At 36.1% G+C, this 21148-nt stretch overlaps 1 protein-coding gene across 1 annotated transcript in view; it reads right to left on the bottom strand.

Moving 5' to 3' along the window:
- The window catches only part of LOC105254924, an 81218-nt gene extending 64360 nt beyond the window's left edge, over positions 1-16858 (bottom strand). The window contains exon 1 of the mRNA XM_011263895.2: positions 16015-16858. Within this exon, the coding sequence (XP_011262197.2) occupies positions 16015-16303 (289 nt within the window). The 5' untranslated portion in view covers positions 16304-16858. The remainder of the gene's footprint in view (positions 1-16014) is intronic.
- Positions 16859-21148: the final 4290 nt, after the last annotated feature.

Below are 21148 nucleotides of genomic sequence, written 5' to 3'. Positions count from 1 at the left end.
TTCTAACAAAACAACTTGTTCGCTCTTAAAAAATTTCGCAAGGTTTGCAAAAAGCTATAGAATAGAAGTTGACCTCTTGCATTGAAAAAAAACGGCTGAGCCAAAAAAGGAGCTATATCACAAATATTTTTCATATCCTATTTAAATAAGAAAAATTTTTAAACGAGACAAATTTTTTTTAAATTTTATTTTTGTATTTATTGTATTGTTTAGCTCTCTCTTGTATTTTTTTTATTTTTGTTAAAATGTAATATAATCGAAAAAATTTCTTATGAAATTTATCTTGTCTGATCTTATCTAATATATTTTTATGGCTATTGAGACATTGAAAATGATATGAAAGTTAACTATATGATAAATATTGTATAATTCTTAACGAAACAGCTTTTAAAAATAAAAATAGGTAAAAATAATCTGTTTTTTTAGATTAAAATTCTTGCTTAAATTCGTATTTACTGAATGGATAAACTTAATTGATCGTTTTGAAATAGATGACATTGGAATCCGTTAAATCCGGATTCATTAATTGAAGGGGACCAGGTGCGACGAACTGTGTGAACGAACACACATGACAATCGTCGATAATCACGGCGCTTTTGTCGACGCCGACATGACATTGTGCTCCGAAAAGCAAAGAGTTATGCTCCGATGAACTTTGCGACATGAGTAACCCTCCCTTCTCTTCCTTGTTCGAAGGAACCCCGAGGGCGCGATCGACCAGTTCGCGATATGAAATTTCGAGCACGTAGGAATGTCTTGGCGCTGAAACGATATTCGCGGAATATGGTATTCCATAGTCGTCGATCGAGATTTATGAGCCGGCTGTGCTATGCGACCAAAATTGCATCCGGTGCCAAAAATGATTTCGATTCGCCGCAATTGCGCCTCATCGCGCACTTGCCATGTTGTGAAGACCACGTATGGCGCGATATAAATTCTTTTTTGATGTAAACTTAATTTTTTCTTCTTGGAAAAGGCAGAGAATTTTGAGCTTATTTTCCTTCATTCCTTACACTAACAATAGAAATTAGACTACTTTACTTAACTATGACTATCTTTAGGAATTATGTAATTTAATCCCTTCGATATTCCTTTCATAAATATACAATTATTTTAAAATTTTAATTTAATTATTTTAATTTTAATTTTTATAATAATTTTATTTTTTCGGAGTAACAGTAACATGAATTTATCATTCAATTTTAAATAGAAATTTTATATTAATATAATTTTATTATATTAATATAATTAAATGGATACAACAATTTATTGTTAACAATTGTATTTGGTTTATTCTTCTCCAAATAATTGAATAATTTAAATCATCTTTTTTTACTGTTGATTCAATTTATGAAAAGCAAATTGTGAATAATAAATTAAACATATGTCAATCGTATACGTTAGACATTTATTTTGGGATTCGTAGCTTTCAATATATATATATATATGTATTACGATTTTAATCATTATCATTTATTTAATTTTCTACATACATTTATACATGTCGTAAACGAATTTATTAACAACCTGTTCGCGAACGTATTCACCTGTGCAAAATTTGTCGGACACGTGTGCTTACGCGCATAATAATTCATCGAAAGTGGAACTTCGCGAATGTGGATCGGCACGTGCGGTAATTATGTCCGCCTAATCATTATATGCACCCTAATCTCGATCGACGGGGGTGATGGGAGCCGACTTGCTCGAGGGGCCGGAAGACTGAGAACCGTCTCGGCAAATACATTCGGAACGCCTGGCATTGTCGCGGTTAAAAACACTTCATTTACGGTGAATTAGAGTCTCGATCCCACGGGACGACGTGGAGGGGACGTGATCGACGGCGGCGTGTTCGATCGCCTCCCCTCGCGCGTCGTCCGCGAACAATGCACTGCTCCCCGATGACACCTTGTGCTCCTTCGGACCCCGTTTGAACTCGCCGCGACTCTCTCACGTTGAGAGCCGGCTTCCCGATTCACTTTCGCTCGTTTCAATTCGCTCCGTCGATTCCGCTTGCCCTCTTAAAATAATCTCTTATTTCCTATTCTACTCACGCGAATTTTCACTTCCCACCCTATTTCCTATTCGCCTCTAATGTAATAGTTTGATAGTGTAAAGTATTCTTGAAATATTGTATAAATTATATTATATACATTATATATATTTTTAATATTTAATTTATTACTTATTATTTATATTATTATTTATTTATCTAATTTAATAATAAATTGTAATTAAATTTAATTTATTTCTATAATATTTAAAATGTATATATAATATATAATATAATTTATAATATATATATATATAATATATAATATAATTTATAATATATATATATATATAATATATAATATAATTTATAATATATATATATATAATATATAATATAATATATATATATATATATATATATATATATATTAATATACAATATTCTGAGAGCAAAATTATACATAAAAAATTAGAAAAAAATATATAGAATATACATTATCCTTAACGATGATTAGCAATATTTGCAGCAATAATTGCTTCTTGGAATTTTTCCGGCGGTCCGCTGTTTCTGCCAAAGCCGGCTTCCTTCGGTTCGATTGTACGAGCGGTCAGGCGAGCTTCTACCATACGTGTATAAACGAACATGCCGTGAACTGAGGGTGGCCGAAGGGTAGTTGGATGGGCCGAAAGGGGGACCGGCGGGGACCAGGAGGGGCAGGTTTGATCACGCGACGACTACGACGACGACGACGATGTGGCTAAGGTTATTGACATCTTGCCGGGCAGTTTGCATGCGCACGGCATTACACGTCTCGATTGTCTTTGCTTCTTTCCTTTTTCCCGTCCCTCGTGTTGCCCTCCTGCATTAACCAAGAATACTTACTTCTGAATTATGAAAGTCACACAAAGCGGTATCCACGACTTTTTCTACCGTGTAATTATTGGCGAATCGCGGCAATCATGAAACTTCACGATCTACGTATCATAAACCAAACGTTACCTCATTTCCGCATTCGAAATACAAGCGAGCCCGTATATGTCGAAATATGATGCGTTATATATGTATATTGACAAAGTACTCTTTAAAGTAAAAGCTATTTGTTGTGTTAATTATGAGAGCCGTTATAATCGATGTAAAATTAGATTAATTTCGTGAATTATTAAAGGAATATATTTCAATTAATTTAAAATCACTTTTCATAAAGAAAAAAAATATATATCTCTCTTCCTTTTTATTTATATTTATTATTTATATTGTTTATTAAAAATAATTATAAAATAATTATAAAAAATGATTATTTTAATTTTTAAATTTCCTGAGGAAAAATGTGTATATATATATATATATTTATTTTATTTTCTTAGCATCTCAAATCCTCCGTCGTCACTTTTTTCTATGAAGCTGACAGACGATTCTCTAAATTAAACTGCCACGTGCGTCCTACGTTTTTAACGCTTGTCGTTTGCGGTAAACGTCATTTAGTTCCACTTTGCATAACAGCTTCGTGTAATGCCGTCGTAACGAAATCCGAGTGCAAGCGGATCGCTCGGCGACGGCGTACGTTGACTTCATCCCGCGCTTACCTGGCAGCAGGTGCATTTAGTCCGTTGCTTGTGGGAAACACCTGATAACTCGTGCATATACGCGTAGGTAGGTAGGCGCATCTGCGTGTGCGGTTTCTCTCTCTCTCTCTCTCTCTCTGTCCGCCGCTAACAAATTCACCTGCAGTTCCTCGCGTTTCCAACGTTTTTCTCGGTAAATCGATTGTTGCAGATACGATAGATGATAGTTACATGTAATCGTTAATTTTGTACCAAAGAGTCCAAATTTTTTGTCAAACAAACATACACTAATAACGGAAGCTACGAGTGACAGGAAATCTGAAAGGACACGCAATATCTCGGATGCATCTGGCGTTGCGCGGTTTTTTTTAAGGATATAGAAGACAAAAGGCACCGCAAACATGTGGAATATCATCCATTATCACAAAACTCGCGAGATTTAATTTCCTTAATATTTTTTCGTCATGATTTTTCAAATTTGATATTAAATGTAAGTTAAATATAATGAAAAGAAGTAAACTAAATTCTTAAATAATAAATTAATAGGACATTGAATTAATTTATAAAAATTTATAAAGTCGGAAATAGAGAAAGAGATGAGAAAAAATCAGTAAATGATAAATTATTATTTTATTTATTATTTTATTTATATTTTATTTATATATTTATTTATTTTATCTCTATATTTCTATATTTTATTTACTTCTTTTCATGCAATATTTTTCTCTCGATAAAACGCATGTTTTCGCCAAACAGTTAAATTTACAGTTTATTATATTGAACATGAATATATCCAAATATAGAAGTCGAAATCTTTCACATGATGTCAGCACAATTCTTTGTCTGCTATTGCGTGTCGCACCTGGAAAGGAACGTTAAATTAAGATTACTCATCTTCGACGATTGCTCCACCCTAACATCGCGATCACAATCATATCTGTGGCCGCTGGATGCGTCCTATTGTTACTTCAACAAAGTAACAGCTCATTTATCATAGCGTTCGTGAAATTGCATCGGGGATCGATTTTATCTCTGCTTAGGAATAAAATCTTCTTAAACAAAGTCTACTCATATCTTGTAATAAAAATCTCTCGTCACCATTCTCACCGCGCCGTTTTAAACGATGAGGAGTCGCTCTAACGTGAATAAAATCCGACAAGAATAGTGCTATAAATAATATATACGTATGGCGAGATATCATGCTTCAACGATACGGAAACGGAAAGTATCGCGAGAAAGAAAAACAATGGGATAAATGTTCGCGTGTAGTTGTGCAGAACGCGAGTTCCCATTCACACCGTTTGGAATGCGCGTCCGCGCGCGAAGAGACGCGTGTTACGAGATGATCGCGGAAGGATCAACGACAATTGCGTAATTGCTTAGTAATTAAGTCGACGCGACACATTTCCGCGTGGGCGAGCGTGGGATGGCACCAATACGTGCGTAATGAATCATAATAGCGCGATACAGCCATGGTCACGGTTAAAATTCCACCGAATTATACACGCACACACCCACACACGTGTATAATGTATAAAGTTTAACTTTTAAATGCGATGAAAAGAGTCTCGAATTAAACTGTTGGAAATTAATAATATTATTAACTGTTGAAAATTAACAATATTCTAATAATATTCTCTCTTAATGATAATAGTGGAACGAAACTTGAAGAGTATTTTAAACAATGTAGAAATTATATGTTATAAAGCATTATGAAAAGATTGAATATGAATGATAATCTTTATATTTATTTTTTAATGTAAAATAACACAGAAAATAAGTTTTTTAAAATTGCATGAATAAAAATGATATAATAAAAAATAAAAAAGAAACTGATAATTTAATCACAGAAACAATTAAAAGAAGAAGAAACAAATTTTTTTATATAATAATATATATAATAATAACATAAATATATTATTATTATATATATATTAGTATTTAATTTATTTTTTCTCATACATAATAATAATAATAATATTAAATAATTTATAATAATAAACAATATTAAATAATATAATAATAAATAATATTATAAGTAATATTAAATATAATTTAATTTGTTTCTCCTTTTATATATAATAACAATAATAAATTATATATAATAATAATATATATAATAATAACAATATATGATAAAAATAAAAATAATAATATATTCTTAGAAGTCGACACAATTGAAATTACATGTATCAACTTTGAATAAAAAGACGGTACGAGGTTACCGAAAATAAATGCAATAAAAAAAATCTCGTTCTAATTAACGTGTATCCTACAGAGCGAGGCCGCGTTAAACGATCACCGTAACGAAGTTCGTCGTTCCGCAATGCGGGTGTCGGTTATAGTTTTGGAGTTAAGTCGGTTAGCGTAGTCGCGTTAAACGGTCCCGTTCGCGAACTTTCGTCTCTCTCTCTCTCTCTCTCTCTCTCTTTCTTTCCGCAACAAAGCCGTCGCAGCGAGAACAAAGGCGAGGCCTTTTAACGGCACCGTGTAGTTACGTATATTCGGAGAGATACGGCGAGACACGCTCTTTAAAACATCAGTCAGCAAGTCGGCGCCGAGACGGGTCCCAGCCAGATTCCGTATTGTTCACATTGTGGCCTCGACTCGTCGACCGACCGACCAACCGACTCTCTTACTTGAACGTTCGAGTCGAACAAGAGCCGACCTCTCAAGAAGGTAACGAGCGACGCGCTGAAGTGTTTCTTTCAAGAAAAAGAGAATGTTTTCCTTACGTAAAGTGCATCCGTTTGGGAAATAGCATTCACTACTACAAACTGTACGATTTGAATTGATTAAGCTTATTGTTTTCTTGGAATAAAGAAAATAAAAATGAAGAGAGAAATCAAGAAAGAACATGTAATCATGAAGATAATATGTGAAATAGAATTATATATATTCAATAATTAGAGTACAATAATTATAAACTCTTATGCTAAGAAAATTAGATGGTTTATATTAATTATTCGCTCTTTAATTGAATTAAAAAAGATACGAAGCAGTACACATCCTATTAGATTAATCATTCGATTATATATTATTTATTTTTTTCGATTATATTATTTTCTGTTTTATTATTCATTATTTTTTTTATAGAATAAAGAAAATAAAAATGAAGAAGGAAATACATGTGTCATCAAGAATATAATATACTTGGAATATAATTATTTCAATTCTTATGCTAAAAAATTAGGCTGTTTATATTATATTAATAATTTTCACTTTTTATTTAATTTTTATTCTATTAAATAAATTATTCGATTATATATTGCCTTAAAAAAACAAACGAATTGCATCGTATTTTTCTTTTTAAACAAACAAGTTTGACATCATTTAGCATCAATCTTCCTATCTGTACTTTCGATCGAAGACGGGAATAATTTACGACATCATTTAATCGGATAAACGTATCGAGGAAACCGAGTTGCTAACTACGATCATGCAAGAACGAAGAGTCAGCGTTAGGTGCATTTTAGCACCGGGATGAGGTGAGAAACCGGCCAATTATCGGAGTAAGATCGCGATTCACGGCCGGTATCGCCGATGACACTATAAATCGTAAGCGAGCGAATTCGCGAGATGCAATAAATCGATCAAATCGAGCGATGTAATTGAACGACGGTGGGAAGAAAAGCCGCGCGGAGCAGAGATAAATCACAAAAGTCTAACGTCGCGACAATATTGGATAAATGGCGAGAAATATTACAATAGTGTTTGGTTTCACAGATAATGATGCTTTTGATGGCTAAAATCTTCCTTTCGCCAATAGATCAACGTGTCTCTAGCAACAAACTAAACATTTCTTTCTATTCCACTTTGTTTAATTCATATCCATCCATGTTTCTTTTAATATTTATATATTTTAAGCCTATAAATTAACATAATTTTATTTATTTATTTATTTATTGTATAAACGGAAAAAGAAAGTTTTTTAGTAAAAATTTTATTTACAAATTCTTTGCAGTAATTTGTAAATAATTTGTAAATTCTTTAATAAATAATTTACAAATTACTGCATCAGCAGAACGTACAAAAAATTTAACGAAGAGAGTAAGACAATGAATGTTTAAAACAGCTAAAACAAAATTCCTCATGACACATTTCTCAGAATGGTTTTTAAATAGAAATATCCAATAATAGCTCAAATATCACTATGCGAGGCGATAAAGAAATATACGTGCACCATTAAAAATTGCAGCCGACATAATAATGGCTGATAGGATAACAATAAATAACAATGTGTACACCACGATGTTTGCATTCACGTCATCGAACACGATATAAGATATCGCAAGGTTATCAATCTTTTTTTAATGCAACGCGATGTTAGTGCAGTTATAGCGCACTTGCATAAAGCGTCGATGCCTACGTAATCTAATTTCTTCCTTGATAGAAACGTCGTGTCGCGAAGTTCACTCTCAAGTAACGGTCTGGAAGAATTGCTGAATAGATAGAGCGCGAACGGGTCGAATAGAGCGACTATATCATAACTATAGATCGAATGCGTGCGTCGAACGATAATATAATCATCGATATTTCTCACGCGGTGCCTTCGAGGTTGCAGTTTCCGAAGGACGAAACTAGTGCACTCACAATCAACATTTCCCAGTAGAATGTCTGCGTGTCCTACATCCGCATTGCGTAAGCAATAATTGCATCGTATCACGCGACGCGTCTCAACAATCCCGCGTTTCTCGCTAACGATCACTTAGTTGCACTCGTAGAATGCCTTGATATGCTAAGCTACATTATATCTCTTACTTAGTGAGTCATAGAAGCGAGGAAATAATTTTTCTCGCGAAAAAATCTGTTAAAATTATGTAAAAAATTTTTACAAAAAATTTTAGAAATTATTTTTCTGTAATTTTAATCCTCAAATCTTTTGATAAGTAAAGATTGTATTTAAATATAATAACATGAGACCAGTTTGCAATTTCAATATTATTACCCTGTCATTTATTTACATTCTAAAGCTCAATCATTAAGTGCTTGTATCTTAAAAATGAGCAATGCCTTGATGTTAGCTTTCATATGATGGGCAGATATTTAAATTGCATGCATCAAGATAACGGAATTAATAATACGAGAGCATACTGTACTTAAGTGTCTGCTTATATAAATGGTTAGATTGAAAGGATAAAACCATTTAAGTGTAATTGACAATCTATGACGCAGGCCACAACAAGTTCACTTGACTTTGACGTCCTTAACATCGACTTCTTCGTGCTATTCAGTCACGTATGACGTCTAAAAATTCCTCCCTGTTCATTTAGATGGCTTATAATCACTTTGCCGCTCGGTATTTTCTCATGACAAAATAATAAAAAATGTTATCTATTAATGCATCATTTCTGCCATGACAGAAATAACCATATAAAATCAATCCCTTAAAGTTAGAAAAATTAATTTATCTCTTGAAAAAAATATTACACCCAATTTTGATAAATAATTTAATTTTATTATGATATAATTAAATTTTGATTTAATTAAATTTTGATTTTAAATTAATAAATAGTGAACAATAAATATAAGAATTATGTAATGATCTTATGTAAGGAATCTTTATTTGTATAAAAAATACAATGCAAATAATTCTCATATTAATTCTATTTTTCATTCAAAAGTGAATATTTTTTTTTTAATTCAGGCCATTTTCTTTCCATAAAAAAATCATAATAATTTTACTATATAAAAAAAGAAATGTTTTCTTAAGAAAAATTTACGACACGGGGAGAAATTTAAGTAAAAGATTTAATACGATAAAAATACCGTTTCGTTGGAATCAAACGGCTATTTGTACAGAAATCATGTCTTATAGAATGTCGGTGCATTCGTCACGCGAAGCTCGACGCGAATGCACTCGTTGGCCTTTTAGAGAAACGCAACTTGCAAGTTATCATCGGTGCGCACGTGAATTGTAAACAGAAACGTTTGAGTAACGGGGTCGTTACTCTTTCGCGGGATAATCGCGCGATAACATAACGTCTACAGAGTAACGTTTCACACCAGTCGTGGAGACGATAGGTAGATATTGCTCCTTCTACCGCGCGTTTATCAGACATGCTTGAGAAAGCTGTATAACGAACCGTTATAAGGTAACTTTTGCGTACTTTTCATAAAGAATTCAAACCTATTTCAATTTTTACGGAGATATTAAATTTTAAGATTCAAATTATTCCAATTTATTCTACTTTGCCCATGTAAAATGTCGCAAATTTTTTTAAATCGGCAGATTAATAAAATTTATTCCAATTTTATAGAAATATTTTTCTTGTATGATTTCTACATCGATTAAAAATACTCGATTTTATATTTATAGAAAATATTTTTTATAAAATTATTATAAAATTTTTATAAAATATATATTTTAATTATTTAATTAATGACGACAACATTGATATGCAATATATGGAATCGCCTAATTTTCAAGATGATTAAGAATCGATAGAAGTGTGAAGGTAAAAAGCGTTGAAAGGAATCTTGTGAACTGCCGACTGCACATCAGAGTTCTCTCTGCTCTTTCTATCTCCTCTCTAGGAGAGAAGTCAAAGGTCGCGAAAGGGCTTTGGCAGGTAGATATAAGCGAGTAATGGTACTTAATAATAGGTTCGTAACGCGCGAGGGCAGGTGTGTGAGTTGGGATGATTAATTAAACAATGATAGGTTTAACTCGTTTCCTCGCGGCTCTTCCACCAGCTCTCCAGCTCCTTACACGATTGATTGATGATCAGGTTCGCGGATGCGAACTGTACATACGTTTACACGTGCGTAAAATCGCGGAAACTCCGGGAAATCACGATTAATTGCGTTATCGTCGATAATCTCATTCTACGAATTCCTCGAAGACATCGGCGATTAGGTTGTTTGACGAGTATACCTGGACGCGCGAAAGGTCGTCCGAAACCGGTATTTGAGTTACGAAACTTGGGATAGAATGTGGATGAAAGAACCGAATGGAAAAAATTCCAGAAATTGTGAAATAAATTGGAATGCCGAATTTTTCGTTTTCAAGTGTGCGATATTTCAGAAAACAAACAACCAAGTGTTGTTATCGATGTTAAAGATTTATCTCTTCAAATTTATAATTTTTTAAAATTTTCATTAACATTCTTAGAATCGCGAGAAAAGATTCGCAGGCCACTAAGGTGGAGTTTTAGCTTCTCACTCTCTTTTTCTCGACAGTTTGCATTTAGTGCCGCTCGTTCTCAAGACAGAAATCGTGACCACCGAAAATACCCTGCGATCATCAAGAGGCATCTGTTCCCTTCTTACAAGCACGTGGTGTAAGATGAAGAAGGCTGTTAAAGTGGCTGCTCGAGGAAATATACTTGCTATCTCCGAAAGAGGAAAAAAAAACAGGGAAAAGAATAACACGAACTCGACGGAGAAATTCCTCGTGTCCGTGAGTTGTACTCATTATTTTCTCCCGCTTGTTGCCTCTTTATGGCACCACCGTGAGAAGGATAATCGCGATTAAATGCCATCGATCGCGGCGACACATATGCATTTCGATATCAAGTGCGTCGTAAAAATATATCACACCGCGTCGTAAAAATATATCACACCGCGTAGAAACATTAATTTAATCATACAATCATTCAAAGTCTTTCTCACTTAATTTTTAATCAAATAAATTTTTCACGTGTGATGTTTGGCAATTAAATATTTGATGTTTGAAAGCAACTAAATACTTAAAAGATAACGATTTAAGTAAATACACTTATCGATAATATAAATAACAAATAATATGAGGCCTCTTATATATATTTACAAATTGTTCTATGTGGTTTTGTCCGACTCATCAAGTTTCAGTTACTTTTCGACGAAATTTTATTACACTTTAATATATTTCGCAGACATCTATGGTGGCGAGTAAATCTTATCGCCAGGAACAAACTTGTTTCATAGCGATATACTTTAACGCAAAGAGCAGTTTTATTCGAAACACGTGCCTCGGTGTCAAGTCAGCTAAAATTAAGCGAAAGTGTCTCTGCCCTGCTCTCGTGCTTACCCTCCGTCGTCGCTCGATGAGCTCCCTCCTGCCCTTCGATGCCAGCTGGCAACCGGAAGTAAGTGTAAGAAGCCGGGCGAGGAAATAAAGGAGGCAACAACGAGGGGTGGTGAAAAACCGGAGATGGGGCCTGCAGTCGAGGACCGTTGCGGCCCACTTTTATTTCCGTCGTTATTATTCGTGCACGGGGGTCCTTGCTTGATATCCAGCAGGGGTTTCACGGGGCGAAAGGGAAAAAGTGTGTAAAAATTCCAAACGAGTGAAACAGCTGACGCGGGAAATTCTCGAACTATCAAGTAATAGTGATGATATAAAATTTAACGTTCCACTATAAAATTAAAAAAGTAAAGTAAAATTATATAACGATCGTGATATTTTTCAAGAGATAATAATTTTGAAAAAATTATGTTGAAAGTTCTATTTTTTCACAGAATTAAAAATTACATATTTTTCAGAGAAACTCCAAAAATTATTATATTTCTTTTCTCGGTCATATTATATTTATAATTTAATTTGCATAAAATATTGTATCGATTTTACAAACGACACTAAACCGCATATTTTTTTATCGAACGAATAAATCGCAGCTATAAATTTTCCTTTATCATGAATTTTCCATGATAACGAAAATGTGCCGCGACGTGCCTATGAATGCATTCAAACATGATGATTTCAGCAGGTAGCGAGGGCTCGATTACAAGGATCTCGTAAATATTTGTCTGAAGGGGGGAGCGACAGTAAATTTGAAATATCAGTGTATTTATTCAAGAGGGAAGACGGCGAGCTTTTAGTGTTTCGCGTACTTGTACGATAAACTAGCTATTAACACGCGAAAGTAAACCTCATCCTTTAAATAAGTATTTCATTTATAGAAGAGTAAATCATTAATATCATAACGAAAACAAATCATCGCGCTGTACTCTTAAACACAGTGTTGAAAGGAGTGAAAGAAAAGTGTTGCCAATAAAAGTCAAAGAGTTTTTCGCGTAAAAAAATCTAAAAGAAGGCAAAGAGCAGCTTTACTGTCGATGCAACGAGGAATAAAAAGGAATAAAAGTGCATCATTTTCGATGGGAAGCCCATCAAACTAACCGCTCTCTCTCGTTCGTAACACATCGTGAACCTGCTCGACCAGGTCGAACCACATCCTGCGCGTCATTTCCGCAGAAGCCAGTCGACTGCTGTCCTCTCAACAATATTGCAAAACCACATTAATGATATTAGATTACCAAAATTAATCCTAGATTTTTATAAACATTCGTCTCACAGATCTCATCGACATAAACGTTGTATTCGTTTAAATTATCAGAGTAAAAATTTATGCATCTTGTTTCTATTAATTCTCGATTAATTTCTTAAATCCTGAAATGGCAGTTTTATTTGTTTGATAAAAGATAAATAAACATACAATTGACAATTTTACTCTTTTCATGTTTCTTTACCAAATAATTTTATGAGCATTTATTTATAAATAATGCTATTTTTAATTATTTTGTGAATTTATGATTAAAGTATTATCTATGTAAGACTCTATTTAATGTATTGTATGCAAACTAGCAACGTAAATGATATATTTTCGTCAATATTTTGCTTTCCTCTCTTTTTCTCTCTCGACCCAGTGTCCCCCGGGAATATAAATTCTGATTTCGCCAGGATTTGCGATATCCCTGGCGAGATACTTGAGCCTCAAGGTTCAAGGCTAACTATACTTTCAACCACGCTGCTCGCGGCTCTCGTGTAGCTTGGGGAGAAGTTATACGTCGGCGGCGCATAGGAATATTATCTAGCGGACGTAATAATTTATTAATCACGCAATGATGTCTTAATAATCCTGCAAAGCGTATATATAATCCTATATATACGAGTATAAATAATGCAATCGAAAATGTGCTACATTGATTTTATTGATTTTTACGACAACATCAAAATCATTTCATACGAAAATTAAAATCCCCTCTGTTAGAAAAACACACAAATCTCTAAAATTAAATTTTAATATCTTGCAATCGATGAGGGAGAGAAAGAGGGCTCTCCTTGATTGTACAAGGTTAAAATTTAAAGATTCACGTGTACATCTTTCCCTCATTTTTTAAAGATTTATGCGTATATTTTTTCCTCGTCGAATCGAATATATTCGAAACGCACTGGTGTTACATTACATCTGGCAGACGTTATTTTATCTGTCTCTTCCCGGCGGCGTCGGGAGCCCGTTCCATCCCTTGGGAATTAAAGTTCTCACCGCCCTATGGAGAAGACTCCGAAGCCCGGTGCCGTTTGTGCCGGCGATTACCTGAGTCAGCTGTCTTAGCTGGCAGCGCCTTTGCAGAAACCTAAGGACTAACGGCATAGGAGGTTGGAAAAAAGCGTGGGTTCTTTCCTACGGGCATCCTCGAACGGCCGATTCCCTAGGGTAAAAGAAGCTCCCTCTCGGCCGAAGAAAGAAGGAAGAAGCCTCAGCTGTTTGCCCGTGGAAGCCATAGAGTGAATATTCATTCACTTCATTTCGAGTACTTTCTTATAAACAGGCAAACTACGACATTCGGCTGTGCAATTTTTTTAGATTGAACGGATCGACCTTTTTAAATTAAATATATCAAAATGAATCGGAGCAATTTTATATAATCTTCGCGAATCGATTCATGAATTACAATGCATTAATATAAAATGTGTTTTAAACAATGGATTCTAATTTCTCCATGATGTAATGTCAAAAGAATATTCTCAGAATAAAAAGTGCTTCAAAGATAGTGATTCTTTTAGTTTCTGTTTGAAATCGTCTATTATTGTATCCGTGGAATAGAGAAATAAATTAAAATGTGTTGACACGCTTTCTGAGTAGTTGGCATTGATTTCGAAAAGAAAACATGCCACTATTACACGTGGTGATAAAATCGTGGTTTCTTTGATTTTACGATTATTTAACATAACGGACCTCGGAAGGAGCGGACTCTAAACTAAACAATTCTGTTAGTTGACCTTTAAAAAAAATCCTATTCTTTTTTTATATCAAAATACTTTTAAGTATAAAGCACACTCATCCAGTGTAGGAAAAAGAATTTTAATCTTGTCGCACAAAAAACTATGCTTGTAGAAGAATTTACTGCGTCGAAAAAAATTTAAATTCTTCACTTCTATTTAAATTAACTATTTAAATTCTTTTCTTTAGCAGAGAAAATAAAGCAGTTTATGTTAAATCAATTTTTTCGTTCTGTATTTCTACGTCTTTATTTTTATTTTTCGTCCTTATGTTTATGTATTGTGTGTACATTGTTTATTGATTATCCCATGAATTCCTTAATTTAGTCTACTAGAAGAATTTCTGGAGATTAACTAAAGTCGATACTTTAAATTGATAATCTAGTCATGTATGTTTTTTTTCTCCTTTAATTTTTAGATGCGCGATTAAAGACGTCACATTCCACAATAAAACATTTACTCTCATCTCGCGCGCTATCTATCCTTCATTACACCCTTGAAGGTGGACCAAAATAGTTTCAAGGGACTCATTAACTTCGACTCTCGTAGCTACGTCTTTATATGGTACCCTATTTCTTGCCTCCGTAGAAAACGTTTAAAATCAAAAAGAACGCCGAAGAATAAGAGATTCTTTGTACCGGTACAACAACACCCGGGGCTTAATCTTCTCTGCTCGAATGAAACTCGCTTTCGGCACCTTCTTGCGATCCGTTTCCCACGGTGCATAGGCCAGGTAACCCCCGGGAATGTTTTCCCCACAAAGTGAACCTCTTCACCGCATTTCTTCTCTCCATCATCTCAATCTTTTCCGCTGCTTTTTCCTCGTTTTATCCCCACTATTCTGCGTGAAATTGAGATGGAATGTTGTCCTTTCGATGGATAGAGAAAGTGCCAAAGGTAACGTCATAACATTAATACGTTACATTCGACATCAAGAAAGAAAGAGAAGAATTGATTCGCGAAAATAATTATTTCGTTAAATTTTTTGTTGAAAGAAATCTAAAAAAATAGAGATTAAATACAAAGCTCCAATAACTCTTTATTGTCCGTAGACTGCTTATCGATCAAGCCTAACGACAGCAATGTATCAAAATGTAAATATAAGAAATTGCCTCGGATCTTACGTAGGACGCGGAAAAATATCGTAATCATCGAGAACTGTCTTATGTAACTGGAGCAATTTGAACGTAAGAGCCTTATATTCCCCAGCAATTTCCTAATTATATTCAACCTGAAGCAGAATTTCCATGTCGCTAATGATACACACGCACACAATGACAACCAAAATTCTAGTTATCTTATCCTTTTTGAATCTTGACGATCGCTGTCATCAAGATCTAAGACAATCGAGCGATTTCATCTCTCAAAATCGTGATTATTAATCATCATCTTACGCTTACGAGCGCTTACGAGCCCACCTACCCTTAATCTTAAGAGATGGAAAAAATCAAACATCCAGAACTGATACTCACGGACTGGTACTTTCTTGGGATCGACGCTGCCGAGTCGCTCCTCGATCTTGTCGATCTTGTGACGCAGGTGACCGCTCCTCTCGGCTACCTGGCCCAGCTCGGCGGTGAGGCCCGCGAAGATGTCCTCCGCGATGGTCAGCAGAGAGGCCAGCTGCTTGAGGGAGCTGGTGAGGGCACCGTTCGCCACCGCCTCGAGCTCGGCGCCCACCGGCCAACCCGGCTGCGAATCCCCCGGCACGTGGCCGCGGCACAGGTGCCGCGGCTCCACTTTTCGCATCACAAACGGCATCACGACGACGACCTGCTGCTTGCTCCCGCAACCGGTGAGCCACACTCGCGCATAACACACTCTAGCCTCGGGTCTCCCTCATCACCGGGGCACCGCGTCGTCGTCGCACGCCGTTCCGCGAGATCGGCGGGATCCTGCCGCGGTTCCGACGTGCCGACTACGGCGCGACTCCATGCCGACCCGGTTCACAGGTATCCCCGTCACTTTTCAACCTCTTATATTCCTCTCTGTCGCGTCGACTCGTTTCTTTCCTTCTTCCTTTCTTTTTTTTTTTACCCTCTCGGCACTTTCACTCCGCGCACTCTCGCACCGCGAGAACTCGATTCGATCAGGATTCGCGCGCGATCATCGAGCAGACCCTTGGATCCCGGAGATGGTGCGCGCGCGGCATCATCGCGGCGGATCCTTCCGAACCGCGAGGGATTCTTTCGCGCCGATTTCCCTCGCGCGTATGGCTCCAGGTAGGTATTCGGAGAACGCGGGTAGGTGAAACGACGGTGGAGCACGTTGGTGGAACGTACCGCGCGCCGCGACGATGGTACGCGAAGTGCCGGCCGGTCTGGCAACCAGTCGCCGACCAGCCGGCTGGTTCTCCCATTCAAGCGAGCGTGCGAAAGCCGCCTTTGCCAACCGTCCGACAGCTCGACGTGCCGTCATCGCCATCTGCCGACCATCGTCTGGCTGGGTGACGGTATCTACTGTCGTTACGGTATTGAATCGGATTTGAAATCTGTAACAGAAAAATAAAATATCAAAGGATATGAATGAATAAATTAACGAAATATGCAAGTAATAGAATATTAATGTAAAAACATGAAGGGAGTTTCTGTATCCTGTTGGCTTAACCAACAATGAATAACGTAGGAACCATGGAACCACAGGATCTTCGGAAGCTACACATTCTTAGGAGTGTTGGGACTGAAACTGAATTGTCGAGAAAAGTGAACGAAGGATCTTATCATCGAACAGGTTCCGTCGATATGTTACACACTAATCGTAAGTGTGTCGTTCGAAATTTAAGCTGATCTTTAGCAATGTGCCAGAGAGTTGCGCTTCTCGTGAAAATAAAAAAGTTTTAGGAAAAACAGATGTAATAAAGGTAACACACACACACACACACGTACACATATGTATGTGTATAGTTTTTTTATTTGAAAAAGAGAAATTAATTTTGTTTTATACATTTATATAAAAACGTACAAGATTAATATTAAATTTATAAAAAGAAATTAAGAAGAGGAGAGTTTTTTAAAAAGTATTTTATATATTAAAGTTGTTTAAAATCTTCTTTCCTTCCAATCCTTTCAATCAATGCGAGATATTCGATCTAGATGTCTCTTAAAAAAAAAAAATAATAAAAACCGATGTAAACAATGTAAGTGAACGAGCGAGCGATAGTTGACGAAATATATGACACATCCGTATCATAGCGGAAATTGATAATATCAAATCCTGATACGATAAAAGCTCGAATGTCCGAGTGACATTCTTCGCGAACCGTTTTAGAATGTGAACCGGATATCCCCATCAATGACTACAATACACGCCCACAGGGATAAAAATATTCAAAAAGAGCCGAGTACGTGCGCGAGCTTCTTTATATTTCACATTAATCGCGTAGAATAACAAATACACACGGTCCAATTACATGTCCATCCTCGTGGAAGTTTCATGAAAGCGGCCCCGCGCTATCCTAACTTAGCGAGACGTGGCCTGAATACGCGAACTATCGATCCGTGATAGCCGCCGCCGATCGAGTTAACGAACGTCGTAATTCGCGTTTTATTTTCATAGCCGACTAAACAAAAAGTTACAGCGGCGGTAACAACTCGACGAGCGCAACGCTCGTTAGCGTAACAAATTTAGCGGGCAGGGTCGGATTCGATTCGGCGTAAAGTAAGCGCCGGAATTGGCCCGACGTAATTGATAGTCCAAACTTACGTATCCTTAGGTGGGTCGATGTGTAATGGGCGGAGGATTACCGGCGCTTTCTTTCGCTTTCGCCTTAATTTGTCCGGCATGTGCAATTTCACACGATAAAGTCCCGCTCTTAGCGCGTCCCGGGGATGACTCGCTCGGGGATCTATCTTTCTTTGGGAGAAGCGATCGCCCGTAAAACGCGCCGGCGATCGAATTTTATGGATTTTAACGGGAAATCTCAAAGGATATTACCGCGCGATCCGAGTAACAGATGTCGTACAAATTACAGGGAATGTCCTGATATTGTAGAATTCGAGTGAATTTTTCATACGCACCCCCTGTACATTTTTGACGCCTCAGTTAATAGCCATTTGATTTTAATTCTGAATTTTATTTGTACATTTACACGCTTGTATCACGATACGAGGTGAGAATCAGATAGACGCAATGTTGAACGTGAGAATGAATTAAAAAATGTAGGAATCTGTGACATTTATGTTACTGAAAACAAGTTGAAACACCGTATGAAACGCGAAATCAATTGGCTATGTTTGATGTTCATTCGGACCGATGAATCTGAAAGTAAGATAGGATAAGATTATATACATATCATGTGTATCCACCACAATGTATCGATTTAAAAAGATTTAAAGGATCGAATGCTATGTCGTTTTCGAAGTAAACAGCTTGTATGTTTTTTATGTGCTTTTTTGGCGGGGTTTTATCAGGACGCTGCTCGAAAATGATTAGACTGCGGACTACTTAAGGATGCTAAAATCGTGTTTCTTAGTTCTTTATTATCCTGCGCGTATCTCAGTTCTTCGCGAAAGAGATGCATGCTTAGTGATCGGCATGAATCAAACGGCTTCCACGAAAAAGTACAGTCGAAATAAAAACTCAAGAGTTTGCAGAGAGATTTTAGTCGTTTTGCTTTTTTTATCCAATTGTTACTACTTTGTGTCGATATAAATTTCCTACTGGACGTTGACACTTAGCACGAATCACACATGTACAATTTATAAGAAAATTTATATTTCGATTTTTACAAATTCGATCTCTTTTCTTTTTAAATTTTAGACGTCATCTGAAATGTTTAAATATTATATGCGTATAATATAATATATTGATGTGTTTTTTAATCTTATTATAGTTATATGAAAAAAGATTCCTGTTATATCTTAAAAAATACGAATTAAAAACGAATTAATACACAATCAGCTGATGAGACTTTATCGTACATATTATGACATTATAATTTTCCTCGAACTTTGTTGACCGTTCTCCGAATTTGATTTTACTTTCATTAGGTTTTCCACTTATTATCTCGTTCCTCCTTCAGATTGGTGCGTCGGAGATTATCGTATATAGCGATTTATCGTCAGCGTAAATCTCTCGAACGAGACCGACCGACAGAATCGTTAATAAGTACAATTTACAATCGCGCTAAACTGCACCGCGATGCTCTCGAAATTGTGCGATTTGAACACTGTTTGTACGATTATTCGATGTAGTCCTTAAGGATCCCATTCGTCTTCTATTTTTAGCTCCCGGCGTGTTCGCGCGCCTTATACACGAACGGGGTGAGCTACGAGGCACGCTGTTTTTAGCTCATGCGCAAACAACATTGAGCAATGGGTGCTCCAATGGGATATCCGCCGGACAATCGAAGGTTCAGAGTGCATAATTACACGCGGTGACAGCGCCCCTTAAGTTAGCCAGGATCGCGTTTGCCTCGCGACTGCCCACACAGGACGACAGGACGAATACGCGGATACGCGCGCAACTTTGTTTGGGACGTAACCAGGCGTTTCTTGTTTCAACCGGGTTGCAATAGCCGAGTTTACCTGCTTCCTTTTCTACCGACTTCTTTTTACGAAACGGATAGGGGCACGAAGGGGGGAATATATCTCCTGTGCGCGGGGTTTACATTGTCAACAGGCCTCGGACAATGGCCGAATTGAAGGACAGAACTACTCTGAGCGAAGGGTTCCACAAAGTTATTCGGCTCCACAACATTGTATATCGAGGGATAATTAAGAGCGCGCAAAAAGAGCCGAGGAATCTGTTGTGACAGAAAGTGTACTTAATCGACGAGCAACCCAACAGCTTTTTATTGCCCCCAACCCCATGTTGTATCCATTTCAAAGTACGTCGATGAAATATGTGTATCAAAAAGTACGTGTGAATTTTCAAAAAGAACTTTTTTCAAATTCCGTTGTACGATCACTTGTATCTCTTGGAAACAATTATATTTTCGTTTCTTCTTAAAAGAGAGAGTTATTTTCAAAAAGAATAATTATATTAATATTTTAATTTCTTTTTAAAAGAGAGAATTCTTTTCGAAAAGAATTTTTTTTAAATTCTACTGTACGAGCTTTTGTATCTTTTATATCTCTTGGAAACAAAGATACAAAAGTCGTACAGCTGACTTTGAAAAAAAGTTTCTTTTGAAAAAGACTCTCTCTTTTAAAAAGAATGAAAATATTAATATAATTTAATATAATTTAAAATTATTAAAAAATTACATGCTTTTTAAATTGCTCGAAATTTTTTTAGAAATTCTTTGTGAGATTTAAATTAAAAAAAAAAACATTCATTACTTGAATATAAGAATAACTCGTATCTAATATCGTGGGCAACTTTGTGCAAAATTTTGTGTGTGTGCTATCTTGTGTAATATCTTTTATTCTTTTCTTTTCTCCAATGTACGTAATTTTAAGTAGAAGAGAAGATAACGCGAGAAGGATATCTTCGTAAAGACGATATTCGGGATTTTATTAGCTGCGAAAGGGAGCCGAGGATGTATCGAGTCGCCTGAAATATTTCGGCGACGAAGAATTCGCCTTCGATTGCGAGATGCAACAATGTTCCCGAGCCGTATTCAGGAATGTTCCACGGGGGCTTTCGGAGGATGCTGTACCATTC

Source organism: Camponotus floridanus, unplaced genomic scaffold (assembly GCF_003227725.1).
Source record: "Camponotus floridanus strain SB8 unplaced genomic scaffold, Cflo_v7.5 scaffold8, whole genome shotgun sequence".
In the NCBI taxonomy this organism is placed as follows: domain Eukaryota; kingdom Metazoa; phylum Arthropoda; class Insecta; order Hymenoptera; family Formicidae; genus Camponotus; species Camponotus floridanus.
This window is presented reverse-complemented; position numbering and strand designations above follow the sequence as displayed.